This window comes from Arachis ipaensis, chromosome B09 (genome assembly GCF_000816755.2).
Source record: "Arachis ipaensis cultivar K30076 chromosome B09, Araip1.1, whole genome shotgun sequence".
NCBI lineage: Eukaryota > Viridiplantae > Streptophyta > Magnoliopsida > Fabales > Fabaceae > Arachis > Arachis ipaensis.
In genome coordinates this window covers 17,944,088-17,960,653 of record NC_029793.2, presented here as the reverse complement: position 1 = coordinate 17,960,653, position 16,566 = coordinate 17,944,088, and the positions used below count along the sequence as shown (strand labels likewise).

Genomic DNA, 16,566 nt, shown 5'->3' with positions numbered 1-16,566 from the left:
AATCTAAAGTAATAGCTAATATTAATAAAAAATATTGATCTCTTAATATTTTTCTAGTTAAATATCGATTCGATACATGCAACTGTAATTACGCTTTGCCTTCTTTTTCGTCCTTATACATATTCAGAAGAGAGATAACAATCAAAATGTTCTCTTTGTTTTAACTCGAAAAACAAATAAAATGGTTTTCTAATTTTTAAACTAATCAAATGGTTCCTTGATTTTAAACCATAAATTAAAATGATCCTTCCATTAATCACCAAATAAATTAACACCGTTAATTAAAAGTATACGTGGCACGTTAACTTTTAAGTTGGCATATATAATTGTAGATAGAGGTAATAATCAAAATAATCTTTTAATTTTAAACAATAAATCAAAATGATCCTTTCATCATATTTGCAAATAAGTCAAATTTTTCATCTTTTAGTATGTGAAAATACAACTTATAAATCTTAAATAAATAAATAACAATTCATGTAACCAAATTCAACATTCCATTAACAACTTTCCAAGATAAATGGCTATTTATATTCAACTTGAATAATTTTAGTTACAAAAGAGGAGCTATGCAAGTTGCAAAATAAAGTTATATCTATTACAAAAAATATGCTAAATATCGTTAAATTTATCGACAGATTTAACAACAGCTATTATCATCAGAATTAGCAATGACTTTTGCATAGAAACAAGCTAAATTTAGTTTTCTAAATTAGTTATCATCGGATTTTATGTTCGGACACTAAATCCGACAGTAATCAGTAACATGAAATCTTATTTCAATAGCGCCAACTTTACTCACGGATCTTCTGCAGATTCGACCAATGATATATCATTTTAGTGAAATGCTGCGTTTATTCAATTTACGGTCGGAAGTTTCTGCTGGTAAATTCGACGGTAAAATAGGAGTAAAATTCAAATGCGAACCCCCTCCCTCTCACTTATGCGAACTCATTCTCTCTCTTTTATCTCTGTTCTCTCTCCTCTCGTCTTCTCTCTTCTGCCCTGAAGCTGCCGGCATCACCACCACCAGCTGGAGCCTCTGCTACCGCCACCACTGGACGTTGTTATCGCTAGAGCTGTCGGTCACTACTGTAGCCGTCAAGAACGCCGCTACTGTTTGCGTTCGTGGTCATTGCCGCCAGTGTTGGTGATATTGTCGCCATTACTGCTACCTCCTGTCACCACCACGTCTCCACCATCCTACAGCCACCATCAGAGGTAATTTTGGCATTTTTTATTTTTTAAATTTTTATATGAGTTTAGGGTTTTGTCAAGTAATTTATGAAATTATTGATTAAATTAGTATAATAAAGTTTGTGATTAGGATTTGGTATAGATTTATACTTTTTTTCAAATTTTTTTTGTGAGTTTAGGATTTTTGTTAGGTATTTTATCACATCATTGACTAAATTAGTGTAATGAAATTTGTGATTAGGGTTTGGTTTAGTTTTTTTAGTTTTTCATATTTTTTTTGTGAGTTAAGAGTTTTGTTAGGTATTTTATTATCAAATTATTGATTAAATTAGTATAATGAAGTTTGTGATTAGGATTTTTTATGTTAATTTAATGTAAATAAAAATTAAATTAAGTTAAGGTAGGTTAAGTATGGTGAGATTGAGAGTGCTCGAACTGTTGGAAGAATTTGTTTAGTTTGTTAAATTAGTTTCACCTTGTAAATTTAATAAGTTCTTTTTTATTAGGACGGTGCTATTTCTATGAGATCAATTGGAGTTCGCTTTTTCCGTATTCTATGCATCCGAGTTCCAGGTAAGTTTTTCTATCTCTAAATATAATCAATTATTTAACTTTTATGTCGGACTTACTTTTTCTAGGATAGTGTTTTAGGATGGAAGTGGGAGAAGGTCGCATAGAGGCGCCTTCTCGAAATTCTTGTTTGCTAGAAAATTGCGGAGTTATAAGGGGTTGCGCACTAGAACGGTTAGGATTTGATGTGTTATTGAATTCATGTTTGTTCTAGTTTATATCTGTAGTTGTTTTCTCTATAAAAACTGTTAAATTTATTTGGTAGATGTCTCTGAATTAAGAAAAAGTTATGCCAAAATGTTCAAAACATGTTTAGTTTGTGAGAAAACAATAACCAAATTTGGTTGGAGATTCTAATTATAGGAGACACCCTGTCAAATTTTCTAAAAGTTTTAATAAGTTGTGTTGTTAGATGAATTTCAAGGTGTTTGTTGCAAGATGATTTCAAGTAATCGTTTGTGGATGTATGATAGGGACAACAGTGAATTCTTTGAGGGGGTTGACGCATTTGTTGCATTTGTCTTCAACATGAAACCGTTTAGGTCTAAAGGGGTATCTAGGTGTGCATGCTATAAGTATGGGCTGACTAATTGGTTAGGTCCTTTAGATATAACATTTCACCTCTACCGTAATGGGTTCAAGGATGGGTATTGGATGTGAATGAAACACGGAAAAGTGATGAGCAGAGAATTAACTAGTCTACCTCAAATTTCAATATGGCTGGGGTGGGTCGACGAGGGTCCGGGTGGTTAGAAAATCAAACATGGAAGAAATAAATTGGGAGAGTAATCAAGAGAGATACAACGAGATGGTATTTGATGCAATAGGTGTTACTAATACAGAAGATGCTGAACAAGAGTCTAACCTGGATGCAAAGAACTTTTATCATCTGTTAGAATCTGTCACAAAACCCTTGTACAAAGGGTCTGTTCATTCGAAATTGTCTGCATATTTTAGAATGATGAGTATTAAGCTTGAGTCAAATCATACCTAAGAGTCTTTTGATAAGTGAGCCACCCTTTGCAACGACTGAGTACCTGTCGGGGCTAGTGGCATCCCCCGAAGCCACTATGAAGCAAAGAAGTTAGTTTCGAACTTGGGTCTAAATTCAGTAAAAATTAATTGTTATTTGAATAGTTGTATGTTATATTACAAGGAGGACGTAGATCTAACTGCTTGTAGATTTTGTGATGCACCGAGATTTCAAGTCAAGAGAGAACGGATTGGTAAACAGTGGTTAAAGAGAATTCCAAACAAACGGATGCACTACTTGTCCTTAATCCCTATACTAAAACGGTCGTATGCATTGATGGGTTCGGTCCCTCACATGACCTGGCATAGTAACAAGAGAGATGATAGTTTTATGACACATCTGTCACATAGAGATGCTTGGAAGCACTTTGATAGGGTCCACTCTACGTTTGCGAGCGAGCCAGAAATGTTAGATTAGCTTTGTGCTCTGACAGGTTTGCACAAAATTCTAATTTCGGTAACGCATACTCTTGATGGCCTGTAGTGGTGACTCCTTATAACCTACCTCCTGAAATATGCATGAAGGACCCATACATATTCCTAACTTGTATCATATTTGTCTAAACAATTCAAAAGCCAAAATAGATGTCTTTTTGCAATTCTTGGTGGATGAGTTGATGGAGTTGTAGATTAATGGTGCAGAAACATATGATATTTCAACCAAGATAAACTTCCAACTGCATACTGTGTTGATGTGAACCATCAATAACTTTCCTGCGTACAGGATCTTACCAGGTTGGTCCACCTATAAGGTCCTACATCGGTTGGGGAGGGGAACGAAGCATGCCTTATAAGGGTGTGGATACCTCTCCCTAGCATGACGCATTTTGACAAGTGAGTGTGGGGGCTTCAGCTATCATCCCTATCATCAAAGACAAAACCGTGAGGCCTAGTGTGCCAAAGTGGACAATATCGTGCTAGCGGGTGGTCTGGACTGTTACAGATAGTATCAGAGCCGGAGCCCGGATTGATGTGCCAACGAGGGCGCTGGGCTCCCTTAGGGGGGTGGATTGTAAGGTCCCACATCGGTTAGGGAAAGGAACGAAGCATGCCTTATAAGGGTGTGAATACCTCTCCCTAGAATGACGCGTTTTGACGAGTGAGTGGGGGGGTTTCGGCTATCATCCCTATTGTCAAAGGCAAAACTGTGAGGCCTTGTGTGCCAAATCGAACAATATCGTGCTAGCGGGTGGTTTGGGCTGTTACACCACCTAGGGCAGAATATCGTGTTCTATTTGTATAGAGGATACAAAAGCATTTTGGCTGATGAATAGGAGTAAGAATTTGTAGTTTGATTGTCATTGAAGGTTCCTCAATATTAATCATTCTTTTTGGCACAAGAAAGACTCGTTTAGGAAGAATAGAACTGAACAAGAAGAGACACCCGTGAGATTGAGTGGTTTGCAAGTTTGGCATCGTGTCAGTAGAATCCCAAGGATCGTCGATAACGGGGCAGGTGTGAGACCTCTGGAATATGGTAAGAAGCATATTTAGACCAAGTAAAATATATTTTGGGACTTTCCTTATTGAAAAGACAATTTACTTTGACATTGTCTTAGCGTGATGCACATTGAAAAGAACATGTTTGATAATATCATGTACACGGTAATGGACGATGAGAGAATAAAGGATAACGATAAGATAAAGTTAGACTTGATAAACATTTGCAGATAGCTAGATCTGAACTTAACGAGACTTGATAACGGCCGGTGGGTTAAACCAAAGGCGGTGTGAGACAAGCAAATTAGAGGACTGAGATTTCCCAATGTACGCCTCTAACTTGGGTAGGTGTGCAAACGTCTCACAAGGTAGGCTTGTTGGGTTGAAGAGTTATGATTGTCATGTCTTTATGGAGTCATTGCTTTCCAAGAACTTCCTACCAACATCTGAAAACCACTTATAGAAATAAGTAAATTTTTTAGGAATTTATGTATCCCGAAACTTAACGTAAATGATCTCACAGTAACGGAGAAGAACATTCTGATCATACTTTGTAAGTTAGAGAGGATATTTCCTCTTTTTTTTTACGTCATGGAACACTTAGCAATCCACCTGTTGTATGAAGCAAGATTATGTGAGCTAGTCTAATTTAGGTGGATGTACCCGTTTTAGAGAATGATTGGATCATTCAAGCGCACTGTGAAGAACATAGCTCAGATCGAGAATAGTATCTACGAAGTATTCATAACTAAAGAAACATCTGCATTTGCCTCCTTCTATATTGAGTCTCATGTTGAGTCACGTAGAACAAGAGTTAGAAATAATGATGAGAGGAGAGAATCCTCGTCAGGAGGACCAGCGTATCTAATATTTATTTTGGAAGGAGTTGCAATGGGCGCGGGTAATGACTATTAGTTAACGAAAAAGGAAATCGATGCCGTACACTTGCTTAACTGTGACCAAGTTTCACCCTACTTGATGTGAGCTTTTAAACTTTCACAACTATTGCACTTAGTAAGATACTATCTTCCTCATCTAATCAAAACTTCATTACACTGAAATTTTCTTATTTATCCTATTATATCATAGATTATTCCAAGAAATAAATTCTGAGGCATCATTGAACAATTTTCTTAATTGGTTTAGAGAATACGTCAGAGTGCTTCTAGCTAATACAACAGATTCGGAACTACTTGCACTTAGTTGGGGTCCAATAAATAAGGGCACAAGCTATCCGATATACAATGTTAATGAATATCGGTTCCATTTTTTACAACGGTCGGTTGAAAAAAAATAGATAACACCGGAGTTTGGGTTTGTGGAAATTCAGGCGGTGGATATTCTGATTGGTATGTTGTGTTGCACAATATAATTCAATTAGAATATTTTGGTCGCACTAGATACGAGATGTTTGTGTTTAAATATCAATGGTATGATCCAAGTTCGCGATAAGAAATACGAAAGTACAAGGACTACAATATCACTGAAGTATATGTGACCAGAAAAAATAGGCACTATGATCCTTTTATTCTACCTCAAAATGCACGACAAGTATACTATTTGCCTTATTTGGGATCATGCAAGTCTAGTTGGGTGGTTATAGTTAAGACCAAGTCAAGAGGTCGCATCGAGTCTAATGGGACAGAAGGTCAGGAACCTTTCCAAATTCACGACCCAATTCCTTTGAAAATGGTGGTTAATATTGGTGTTCTGATCACTTTTAAGTCGACTGTTATGGATGATGACATCATTGACCTCAGGGTAGATGACGACACACTACCACTAGACAACGACGACAAGATGAAGACAGAGTTGATGGAGACGAAGAAGAAGAAGACGAGTTCGATAATCAGAAAATTACTTTGAAAGATTAAGGAAAACATAGTTCTATCTTATGTATTTCATTATCAAACTTTTGTTTCATGTTTACATTCTGTATATTTGATATTTTACATCATATATTAATCACTGTTTTTAGATAAAATACTAATTTATTCGATGTTAATTGAGAATTGACTATCAATTGCTAACTATCGGGGTACATCATAGATTGAAAAAAAATAAAAAATATTCACCCTACTCACAGAAAATTCCAACGATAGCGATCATTCATATTTAAAAATGAAAAAACAAAAAAAAAAGATATTTTCCGTCGAATTTGTCTGACAGTAAGATCATACAAAGGCTCATTTTGTGGCATTAATGTTACCATTGAATTTTTTTCACCAGCAACATTACTCAAATTTCTTGCCCATAAAACATCACATTTCAATACTAAATTCGCCGTAACTTATCGGGGAACATCAAAATTCGATAATAGACATTTACCAACGAGATTTATACCGCCGGTAAATATAGTATTAACAAATTTTTTTTTTCATTTTTCTGCCAATAAATCTAATGGTATTCAGGTTTATTTTGTAGTGATTATTCCAAGTAAAATTCAACTCTAAACATGTGTAAATAAAGCCCCATAAGCCATAAGACATGGAACAAGTGCCTAAATATCAATAAACTAGGGTTTTTTTTTTTGGTGGTTTAAAATTTGGGTTGAGATAAATTTTATAAAATTAGTCATTCTCGTAGTAGTTCTAGTATTAACCTCCTTAAATACCTCGATTGAAATAGCATTTAGGAATGTTGGGAGAGAATACCTTAGTTGAATTGGTGTCCTTTAAGGTTCCAAAAATAAAATTAAACTAAATAGATATTAGAAAAAATAAATCTTAGTAAGAAATAAGAAGGAAAAATTTTTAATTGGGCCCAAATTAAAAGATAGCTCATGTTCTAATATAATCCTAGTGTAATACACTATCATCGTTCAATCTTCATAACTACTGCTGATAGTTTCTTCACCAAAAAGTATAGGTGGTACAAAACTATTTTTACTGTCATAGTCATCAAAAGACTCATCCACATTTTTGGCAAGGATAGATTTGGAGTGAACAGTTTTGGTGGATGCAGGTTTTAATGGAGGATAATTCATCTACATTTTAATAATAGAAATAATTAAACTGACATTACTGAATCACTAAATCAATGAATCATAATACTATGTCTTACCTAAAATTGTTCTATTCCTATTAAAAAGAACTACATATTGTCCCCCCTCTATTGATGAAAAAAAAAGAGAAAAAATCCTAATCATTGACTAATGCATGAAATTAATAAAACGACACTACAAAGGATTTTTATTTTTTGTGTTTTTAAAAGTTGTAACCCGCCAATAACATCGTTTTTAATTCCCAAGTTTTAAAATGAGTCTTTCTGATCTTATGACAACTTGAAAATTAATGTACTATATAAGATTTTTGTGAATAACGTTAATTTGATGATTGACGAAGGGATTATTTTGATTTATTAGTTACAATATAAAATTATTTTAATTAATTTAAAAATGAGAAAAGAAGAAATAGGTCATTGATTTTTTATTTCGTAGATATTTAAATTCTCGAAAATTTAAAAATATATTTAAATCTCTGATCTTTTTAAAATTTAGACATTTTTTTGAAAGTGGAGCTCAACACGTGAAGTGGAGCAAGACAAAACGGAAAATAAAAGACAAACATCAGAACAACAGAAACTTATATCCCTATGTTATCTCCGGCATTGCCATCAACAACCAAAGGGATTTGCACCTAGCCACTCCTTGTAATTCATAGAGTACATGTCAACAATCTCCTCCACGCCTTTTCCCTTGTTCTGAAATAGTCTTCTATTTCTTTCCAACCACAAGTTCCAGATAATCGCGCAAAAACTCACCATCCATGCCTTACGATCCGCCTTTCTAGCTGAGATCTCAGTCCAACTTAGGAAATGCTCCTTCAACGAACCCGGACAAGACCATAATCTACCAGCATTTGATAGCCATGCACACCAAACCTGCCACGAAAAGCTACATCCTAGAAGCAAATGGTGACCAGACTCAACACAATTATTACATAATACACATAAAGTATCTTGTTGGTTAATGACCCCAAGTCGACTCAGTCTCTCCTTCGTATTGATTCTGCCAGTCAATGCAAACTAAACAAACACCTCCACTCTTGGTGGCACAAGTCCTTTCCAGATAGTACTCGTAAAGCTATAGCTTGTGATCTCCTCCGGGACCATGTCCGCCTGCATTACCTGCACAAATGAGTTAGTTGTAAAAACACCTTGTTTATCATATTTCCACACAACTTTGTCCTGTTTGTCATATGCAAGTCTAACCAGCCTTAACTCATCAAGTAGCTGGTTCACAAGATCCAACTCCCATTGGAACAATTGTTGTCGTCATTGGAAGTTTCATATCCACTCTAAGCCATCCCAAAACCCACAATCCCCTATCACTGATCCTACTTGGTTTGAAACAGAGTAAAGTCTAGGAAAACGATCTTTCAACAACCCTCCAAGTAGCCAGACATCCTCCCAGAAGCGAGTATCTCGTCCGTCTCCGACCTCCATAGATAACCCATTGATCATCTTCTGCCTTAGTATTTGATTTGTGAATTGTAACTGACAAATATCCCTCCACAGACCCCCCGCACAGGTAATTCTTGGGTGGACAAAGGCACAGTTGGATTCAGATTATTACAGGAGCAGACCACCTTCTTCCATAACGGACATTCCTCCTTAGAAAAGCGCCACCACCACTTAAACAGAAGAGCTGTGTTCCGGATCAAAGCATCTCCAATTCCTAGGCCTCCTAACCTTTTAGGAGCCTGCACCACCTCCCACTTGACCATAGCCATACCATTCCTCCCATCCTCCTTACTCCATAGGAATCTTCTCTGTAAGGAGATCAACTTCTCCGCAAGGAGATCAACTTCTCCGCTACAGCCTTAGGCATCTTATATAATCTCAGATAATACACCGGGAAGCTATTCAACACAGATTTGATAAGCACCAATTTACCAGCTTTGTTGAGGACCTTGGCTTTCCAGAGGCTAAGCTTTTCCTCCACTTTGTCTATAATTGGCTTCCAAGTCTTAACCAACTTGGGATTTGCTCCAAGCGAGATTCCCAGGTATTTTACTGGAAGAGTTGCTTCCTTACACCCTAACACCTTGCACATACGACGTATCCACAGCTCATTATAGTTAATAGGAATCAAGCTAGATTTATCAAAATTGATACTTAAGCCCGACATCAACTCAAAGCACCGTAGTAACCTCTTGTAGTTTTTTAATGGTTTCTTCCTCAGGTGAGCAGAACAAAACCGTATCATCTGCAAACTGAAGATGTGACAACTCGATATGATCTCTCCCAACCAACAACGGTGATATACAACCATTCCTAACAGCCTTTCCAATTATCCTGTGCAGGCCATCCACAACAAGAACAAATAAAAAGGGGGACAGAGGATCACCTTGTCTCAGACCCCTTTCCATCTTGAACGGCTTAGAAGGCGATCCGTTTACCAACACTGACATAGAACACGTGCTGATCCATTCCATAACCCAGCCCCTCCACCTTCGTCCAAACCCCAGCTTTTGCAGAACAAGATCCACAAAGCTCCACTTGACCCTATCATATGCTTTTTGAAAGTCTAACTTAACAATTGCCGCTTCCTTTTTCCTTAGTTTGAACCACTGGACAGTTTCACACGCTATCAGGGCCCCATCATGGATCTTTCGGCCTTTGACAAAAGCAGTCTGTGTCTCGCCCACTAGTCCTGGCATGACTCCTCGCATTCTCCTAACCAACAGCTTCGAGATCACCTTATACACACACCCCACTATGCTAATTGGCTACAAATCTTTGATTTCTTTGGCTCCAGTAAACTTGGGGGCCAGTGCCACCCAGGTAACATTAGCATCTGCCGATAACTTGGAGGATTGGAAAAAGTCCAGCACGCTGCCGTGAATTCAGCACCAATTACATCCCAGCACTTCTTTATAAAGTTCATGTTGTATCCATCACTTCCTGGAGCCTTGGAGGATTCACAATCCCACACTGCCTCCCTAACCTCCTGAGGTGTCGGTTGTAGCTCTAAAGCCAAAGTATCTTCCTCACGGATCACATTCACCAGCCCATTTCTGAAACCTATCCTGGGCGACCTCTCTTGATAATATAAGTTTTTGTTAAAACCGTTGATGGCAACCTTAATCCTAGCTTGATTCCTTATCAACCGTCCATTAATAACCAGCTCATCAATCCTGTTATTCCTCCTTCTCGCAGAAGCTAAGTTGTGGAAATATCTGGTATTTTTATCCATGTCCTTAGCGTGCTTCGACCTTGATAGTTGCTTCCAATGTAGTTCTTTCCTCACATACCATTTCTCGCAGCACACAACTAACGCTCTCCTTCTAACCTCCACCGTTCTATCATAAACCCTATCACTCACCATGTCATCTAGCTTCTTGATCTCGTCCTCAAACTTCGCAATTTTCTTATCCATATCACTAAAATTCGCCTTATGCCACCTTCCCAGAGGACCCGTCAAAGCCTTTAATTTATCAGTGAATTGTAAGTCACTTAGCCCTCTCCATTCTTCTTTAACCAATCTCATAAAGCCTTCATGAGTGAACCACGAATCTAGACTTCTGAACGGTCTCGGCCCATCCCTTTGCCTGTTAACCTCCACTATAATCGGGCAGTGATCTGACAATCCCCGTGGCCCACCTCTCAAGCGAGTCTCCGGGAACACCTCAAGCCATTCCAAATTGACCAAAGCTCTATCGATGCGGCTACAAGATCGTCCTCTGAACCATGTAAATTTACGGTCAGTGATCGGCAAGTCCTCCAAGCCCATGTCAGATATCCAATTCTTGAAATCTTCCGCCGATGAAGGTAACGTATCGTTGCCTTGTCTTTCCTCCACCTGTACAATCTCATTAAAGTCCCCTAAAAAGTAGCAGGGGCCTTGGCACAAACCAGTTATGTAACTCAATTCCTCCCGCACAATAAGTTTTTCATTTCTAGAATGCACACCATAAACTAAGAAAGAAGCACAATCAATATTATTGTTCAACAACTCCCTTCAACACACAACCACCTCTCTCCTTTATGGCAATTACGCATTTTAAAAAACGCATCATCCCACACTAACAGTAGCCCACCAGACGCACCATCAGACCCCACATACTCCCACCTTGCACAGCCATTCCCCTAAATTTTCAAAACATCAAATCTTGTTATAATCTGCCTTTTAGTCTCTACCAAGCCTAACCTATTCAACCTATATTTCCTCTTTAGGTCCTTCACCATCCTCATCTTTCCATCCCCCCTTAACCCCCTAACATTCCATGATCCTAAAGTCATTTTACAATATAATTACACACCTTTTTGTGAGATTTCGGCCTGCTCCGCCTTGCTTTAGCTTTCTGTTTTGCTAACATTTTTTTCCGAGCGATAGCTTCATTCTATTTTTGAAGAATAGCCATTATGTCGTCCTCTTCATCATACAGCACTGCTTCTGATTCCTTGGCTAGTTTCCAGGTCTTCTTATTTTCCGTCTCCTGCTCATCCAGGCTTAGGGCCTCAGTGCCACTGTCCTCATCAGAAATCGCGTGGCCTTCCTCCCCCGATTGGTTCTGTCTGTCACCGGCGCTCTTGCTAACATTCTGATCAGTGAGATTAATGTCTTCTACAGAGCCAATACCACTATCTTCATTACCAACAGCTGCAGTTTTTTCCCCGTGAAACCCGAGGTTAGTATCTTCCTGAGGTTCGTTGGTAGTCTTCTCGATCACACTCCCAGCCACTTGTACCCCTTCTCTCACGCGGCACCCCACCATCACCGCTCGGCTTCCTCTGACTTCAACCCCTCCGCCGACAAGCCCAGGCAACCTCGGATCCCCTCCAGCAGATCGATCGAAGACTTCTTCCCCCTCCACGGGACTTCGCCCTTCTTCATAGGTATTACCGGCTTCCAGCGTGGGTTCGGCAACAACCCAATGGCGCACCTGAGCCGACTCCCTAACCACCGTGATGTCCCCTCGGCGGCCTTCAGCGCCGGTGATTTCCTGGCGCGACGTACCACCCTCGCTCGCCCCTCCACACACGGGAAGACCTTAGCGTCAGGGGAGCATAGCCAGACCCGCCGCTTTCTCCTTGGAGCCCACCGACCCGACTCAGCATGCGTGGATCCAGCCCAGGAGGTCCACCAGCGCTCTTCTTGCATTGTGAACTTGTTAGCATTGCTGGTGGTGATCTTGGGCCTTCTTGGCCCAATCCATAGCTGTCTGCATAGTTTACCAGGCCTCCTACATTGGAGTTAACCAAACTTACCCCCTTACCCAGCCCAATATGTGGTCCACTATAGTTTCACGGTAAGGTGGCCTCAGAATCCCCTTCGTTGTAATTATCAAATCCCGCCGAATCTGCCAATCCTTTATTCTCTTCCTTAAGAGGCTGGTGTGTTACCATTTTACTTTGATTGTGTATTAAATTGTCATAACTCCACTCGTTCAATCTGAAATTACAGGTTTACCCTCATCTTCAACCTCATCCCTTAGCACCTTCATAGCAACTTCCGCAGCCTGATCATCATAACCTATCACCTTTGTTGACATTACAGACGTTGTAGCTTTATCATCACCAACCTTTGTTGTTGTATGATCCCAATAATCGCGTCTTTGTATACCATCGGCCATGTTGTCCATGTTACAGTGCAAACCATAAGCTTCCTTACCCACCTCTTTTACCAAAACATCGAATCCACTGGTGCCTATTGTGATATGAACCCATTCATTAATTACATCCATAGCACAGGTATCAATTAGGACCCGTCCAACACTGAACGAAGAGCATGATTCCGTTGCTTTATCACACCCAACCACCTCCCCCCACAGACCTCCTATCGACCTAAAGGTATCCACAGACCAAACATGAAGCGGAATCCCAAAGCACTCTAACCACACCCTGCGAGATTCACTTCTTTCCGATTCATCCCACCTCCATACGCTATGAAACAGCTGCAGTAGGCTATTCATTTTAAACGTGTACGACTCTTCAGCGTTCAGCAGACTGTCGAAGGTCAACATTGCTTTATACGCTCCCATTTCACGAACTTGAACTACTTGAGGGAACATCTTCTCAACCATGCCCTCTAGTGACCTAAAGTCAATGGCCTTCATCGTACTACCTATAAGACTTTTCTGTAGTCAGTTTAAATTTTCTTTCGCCACAGCCACTTCCAGTTTCTTTGTCCACCCATTTCCATGTGGATCTTGGTTCCTTTTCCCTTTGGATACATCTTCAGGGCAGCTAGATGGGGTTATCTGAGCAGGCTTACTTTCTCGCGGCGGTTGGCGGATCATGTCATTTCGGTTGCCATCTGCTATCTGTATCTTCTTCATGTCCTTCGTAACCAACGATCTCCTGTACTTTGCTTCCCCAACAAACACCTCCTTTCCTCTTAGCTTCATATGATTCATTTCTGTTATAGCTTTCAAAACTCCTCCCTTTGTAGTGTAGCGTATGAACGCAAACATGTAGATCGTATCCCTTTTTTGTTTCCGTGAAAGGTATATGTCATTTATGCGGCCAGTCCAATTGAACAATTGATATTCACTTGGGTCTGTTAGACTCAACAAAAAAATCAAATGTGACTCTTGTTGTACTGACTTAATTGATATGGATGCACATGTGAGAGAGTATTTAAAATTGGACAAATTAGACTCAGAGATTTATATATCCGGATTTTGAAGAGGTTAAAAATTTAAATGTATTTTTAAATCATTAAAAATTTAAATGTTCGTATACAAAAAAATTAAAAATCAATTTGTCCTTTTCTCTTTAAAAATTAAAAAACTATTTTAATTATTGAATTAAAATCGAAAGATTATTTTGATTGTAATCTCATTTAGAAGAAGGCCCAAAAAAACCCCTCAAAATTTCAACAAACAAATACAGTTGCTGACTTGCTCGTGGATCTTTGGATCCGCTTCCACTGATTAAGAAATTCTATTTATTAAGAAAGGGTTAACTTAAAAAAATATAATAAAATGCGTTTACTTCAATACTTCTAGACCAACATAGAGAAAAGCGTTTACTTGTAGGAACGTGCCTAAATTTTCTGTCAAAGAAGATACATCTTTTTTTATTACTTAGTGTGAAAGCTAGCGTAAACGGCGATCAAATATGTCCCAACAAACTCCAACTAGAAGCAGCCTTCATTTCATGTGGCTGCGGGTCCTATAATAGCCATTTTTGCTTCTTGTGTCATATGACCAAAATGACCCCATTCACAGAAGCAATCTTGCAGTTTGTTTTATTGATCTTAATGTAATACTTGCACTTATCTAAATATACCTAAAGGATTTTTTAACGGAAAAAAATCGATCATCAAAAAATGAAAAAAATAAAAAATATACAATAACAATAATAATAACCAACACTTGCAAATGGATTTCGTAACAGATCCTTTAGTTGTCGATCATTCATAAATCATAATAGCCCTTTGAGAAATTAGGGGTAAATTAGTAATAACAGAGAATCATAAATCATATTATATTATTTGTAGTCTGTGTATCCAGCTAGATCCCAACCGCGTACAAGCACATAGCCGTGTCCCCGAGTTGTCACATGACACCTGGCACCGCTGCCCACAGCACACATCTCATGTTTGACACACGAAAAATAAACGTTAAGAAAAATAATCCGATACATTAAAAATGTTCAACACCTAATAACTCACTGATTAGCCCGCATTCGAATTTCGTTTTATATATATAAATACAGTAATTTATTAGCTAATAAAAAGTTATTATTCTTTGATAACACCGAAAAAATGAACAAACAAATAATAAATAACATATAATTAAATAGTTATGTAGAACGCTTTTAACGAAAATGTAACCACCTTTTTTATGGGCTCAATATATTATTCAACTAAAAAACCTTAAAACCAAATAACTGTGTATCTTCCTAAACACACTAACGCGTCCAAAACTCCCATTAGATACTTGTATATATATAAACAGCAGCAACGGCATCTTCCATCATCAACATTCATCACTCTGAAACTAAATTTCGCATCACCCCAATCACACTCTATAACTATCACTCACTCTAGTGTTTGTTAAGCCGCTAGTTACGTAGTTATTACATACATTATGCCTTTGACGAAGAAGAACAGTGATCTTTCTCACAGAGCATGGAAGCTGTTGAGGGTTTCATTGCTATGGGCTCGCAAAGGGGGCGTGTTCAAGCGCAGGCTTGCGATGGAGCTGCGTCTTGTGCCCAAGTACTTGAAGCGCCTCGGCCACACAACAACGTCTTCATCACAAAGCAATCAAATTCATTACTTTGAGCGTGAGCTCTCATTTGATAAGACTCCAATCTTCCATGTCAAGATGTACCGTCCTAATTCCTCCATGCGCTTCCTTCACTTGCCTCACATCCCATGTATAAATCCTCACGTTGATTTCGACTACGACTTTGAAGATGACAATGCCGACCACAATAATCATGAAGAGGAATGGAAAGATGATGGAGAAGAACAAGAAGAAGGGATTGATAAGAGAGCTGAGGAGTTCATTGCTAAGTTCTACGAGCAAATGAAGCTTCAGCGACAGATTTCTTATCTACAATACAATGGGACACCAAACAGAGACACTACTACTTGTTGAGAATTTCCATTTCTTTTATTATTTGACTATTTCCCATCCCTTAAATATTTTGAATCTACGGCTAATGGTAGAAAGTTTTGTATCTTGAAAAGTATGAGACATGAGTAGTCGAGAACTATTGCGAGATGTTTGTAGATATTGGGAGATATTACTATTTTTGTATTCTTGTATTTACAATTTTTTTTCTTAGTTATATCAATAAAACACCGCGGGTTAATAATTTAATATACTAATCATTGTAGAATAAAGTGTGAACCTGTGTAATATAATTGCTAAATGTTATGATGACACATTTCAGTTCATTTATCTTAAAAAGAACATTAATAGTGTACACTTTTTCTTATATGTTTTTCATTTTCAGCATTAAAAATTAATAAATATTTACGGTGCAAAAAATATTTTTCATTAATATATTCATCAATTCTTATTTTCATCTCATATTTTATCTTTTTTTTTTTTCTTTATAAAATTCTAAAAACAAAAAACACTAAAAAAAACAACAATAAAATCTTGTTCCACTAGGTGGGGTCTGCTACATGAATCAAATGACGTCATTAAACTCTGACATGTATCATCTACAAAGAGACTGTTTATATGTAGATATCATTTGACCATTTCATGGATGGTCTTCCTATATCTTCCTCTAGTCTTCTTCCAAATCATCTGAGACATGATTCTACTATCTTTTCCACAATAGGTGCTGCTCCAACTCTCTCTCTTATATATTCGTTCTTTATTCTATCCAACCCCGTATGATCACTCATCCATC

The 16,566-nt window shown here is 38.1% G+C and overlaps 1 protein-coding gene across 1 annotated transcript; it reads left to right on the top strand.

The window, feature by feature from the left end:
• LOC107619697 lies at positions 15,148-16,087 on the top strand. The gene has a single exon (XM_016321992.2). The coding sequence runs from the start codon at positions 15,282-15,284 to the stop codon at positions 15,795-15,797; it is 516 nt and encodes a 171-aa protein (XP_016177478.1). The 5' UTR covers positions 15,148-15,281; the 3' UTR covers positions 15,798-16,087.

Bases quoted from the DNA above. Each gene is read 5' to 3' on its own strand.
- LOC107619697 (XM_016321992.2), top strand. From the start codon at position 15,282: ATGCCTTTGACGAAGAAGAACAGTGATCTTTCTCACAGAGCATGGAAG.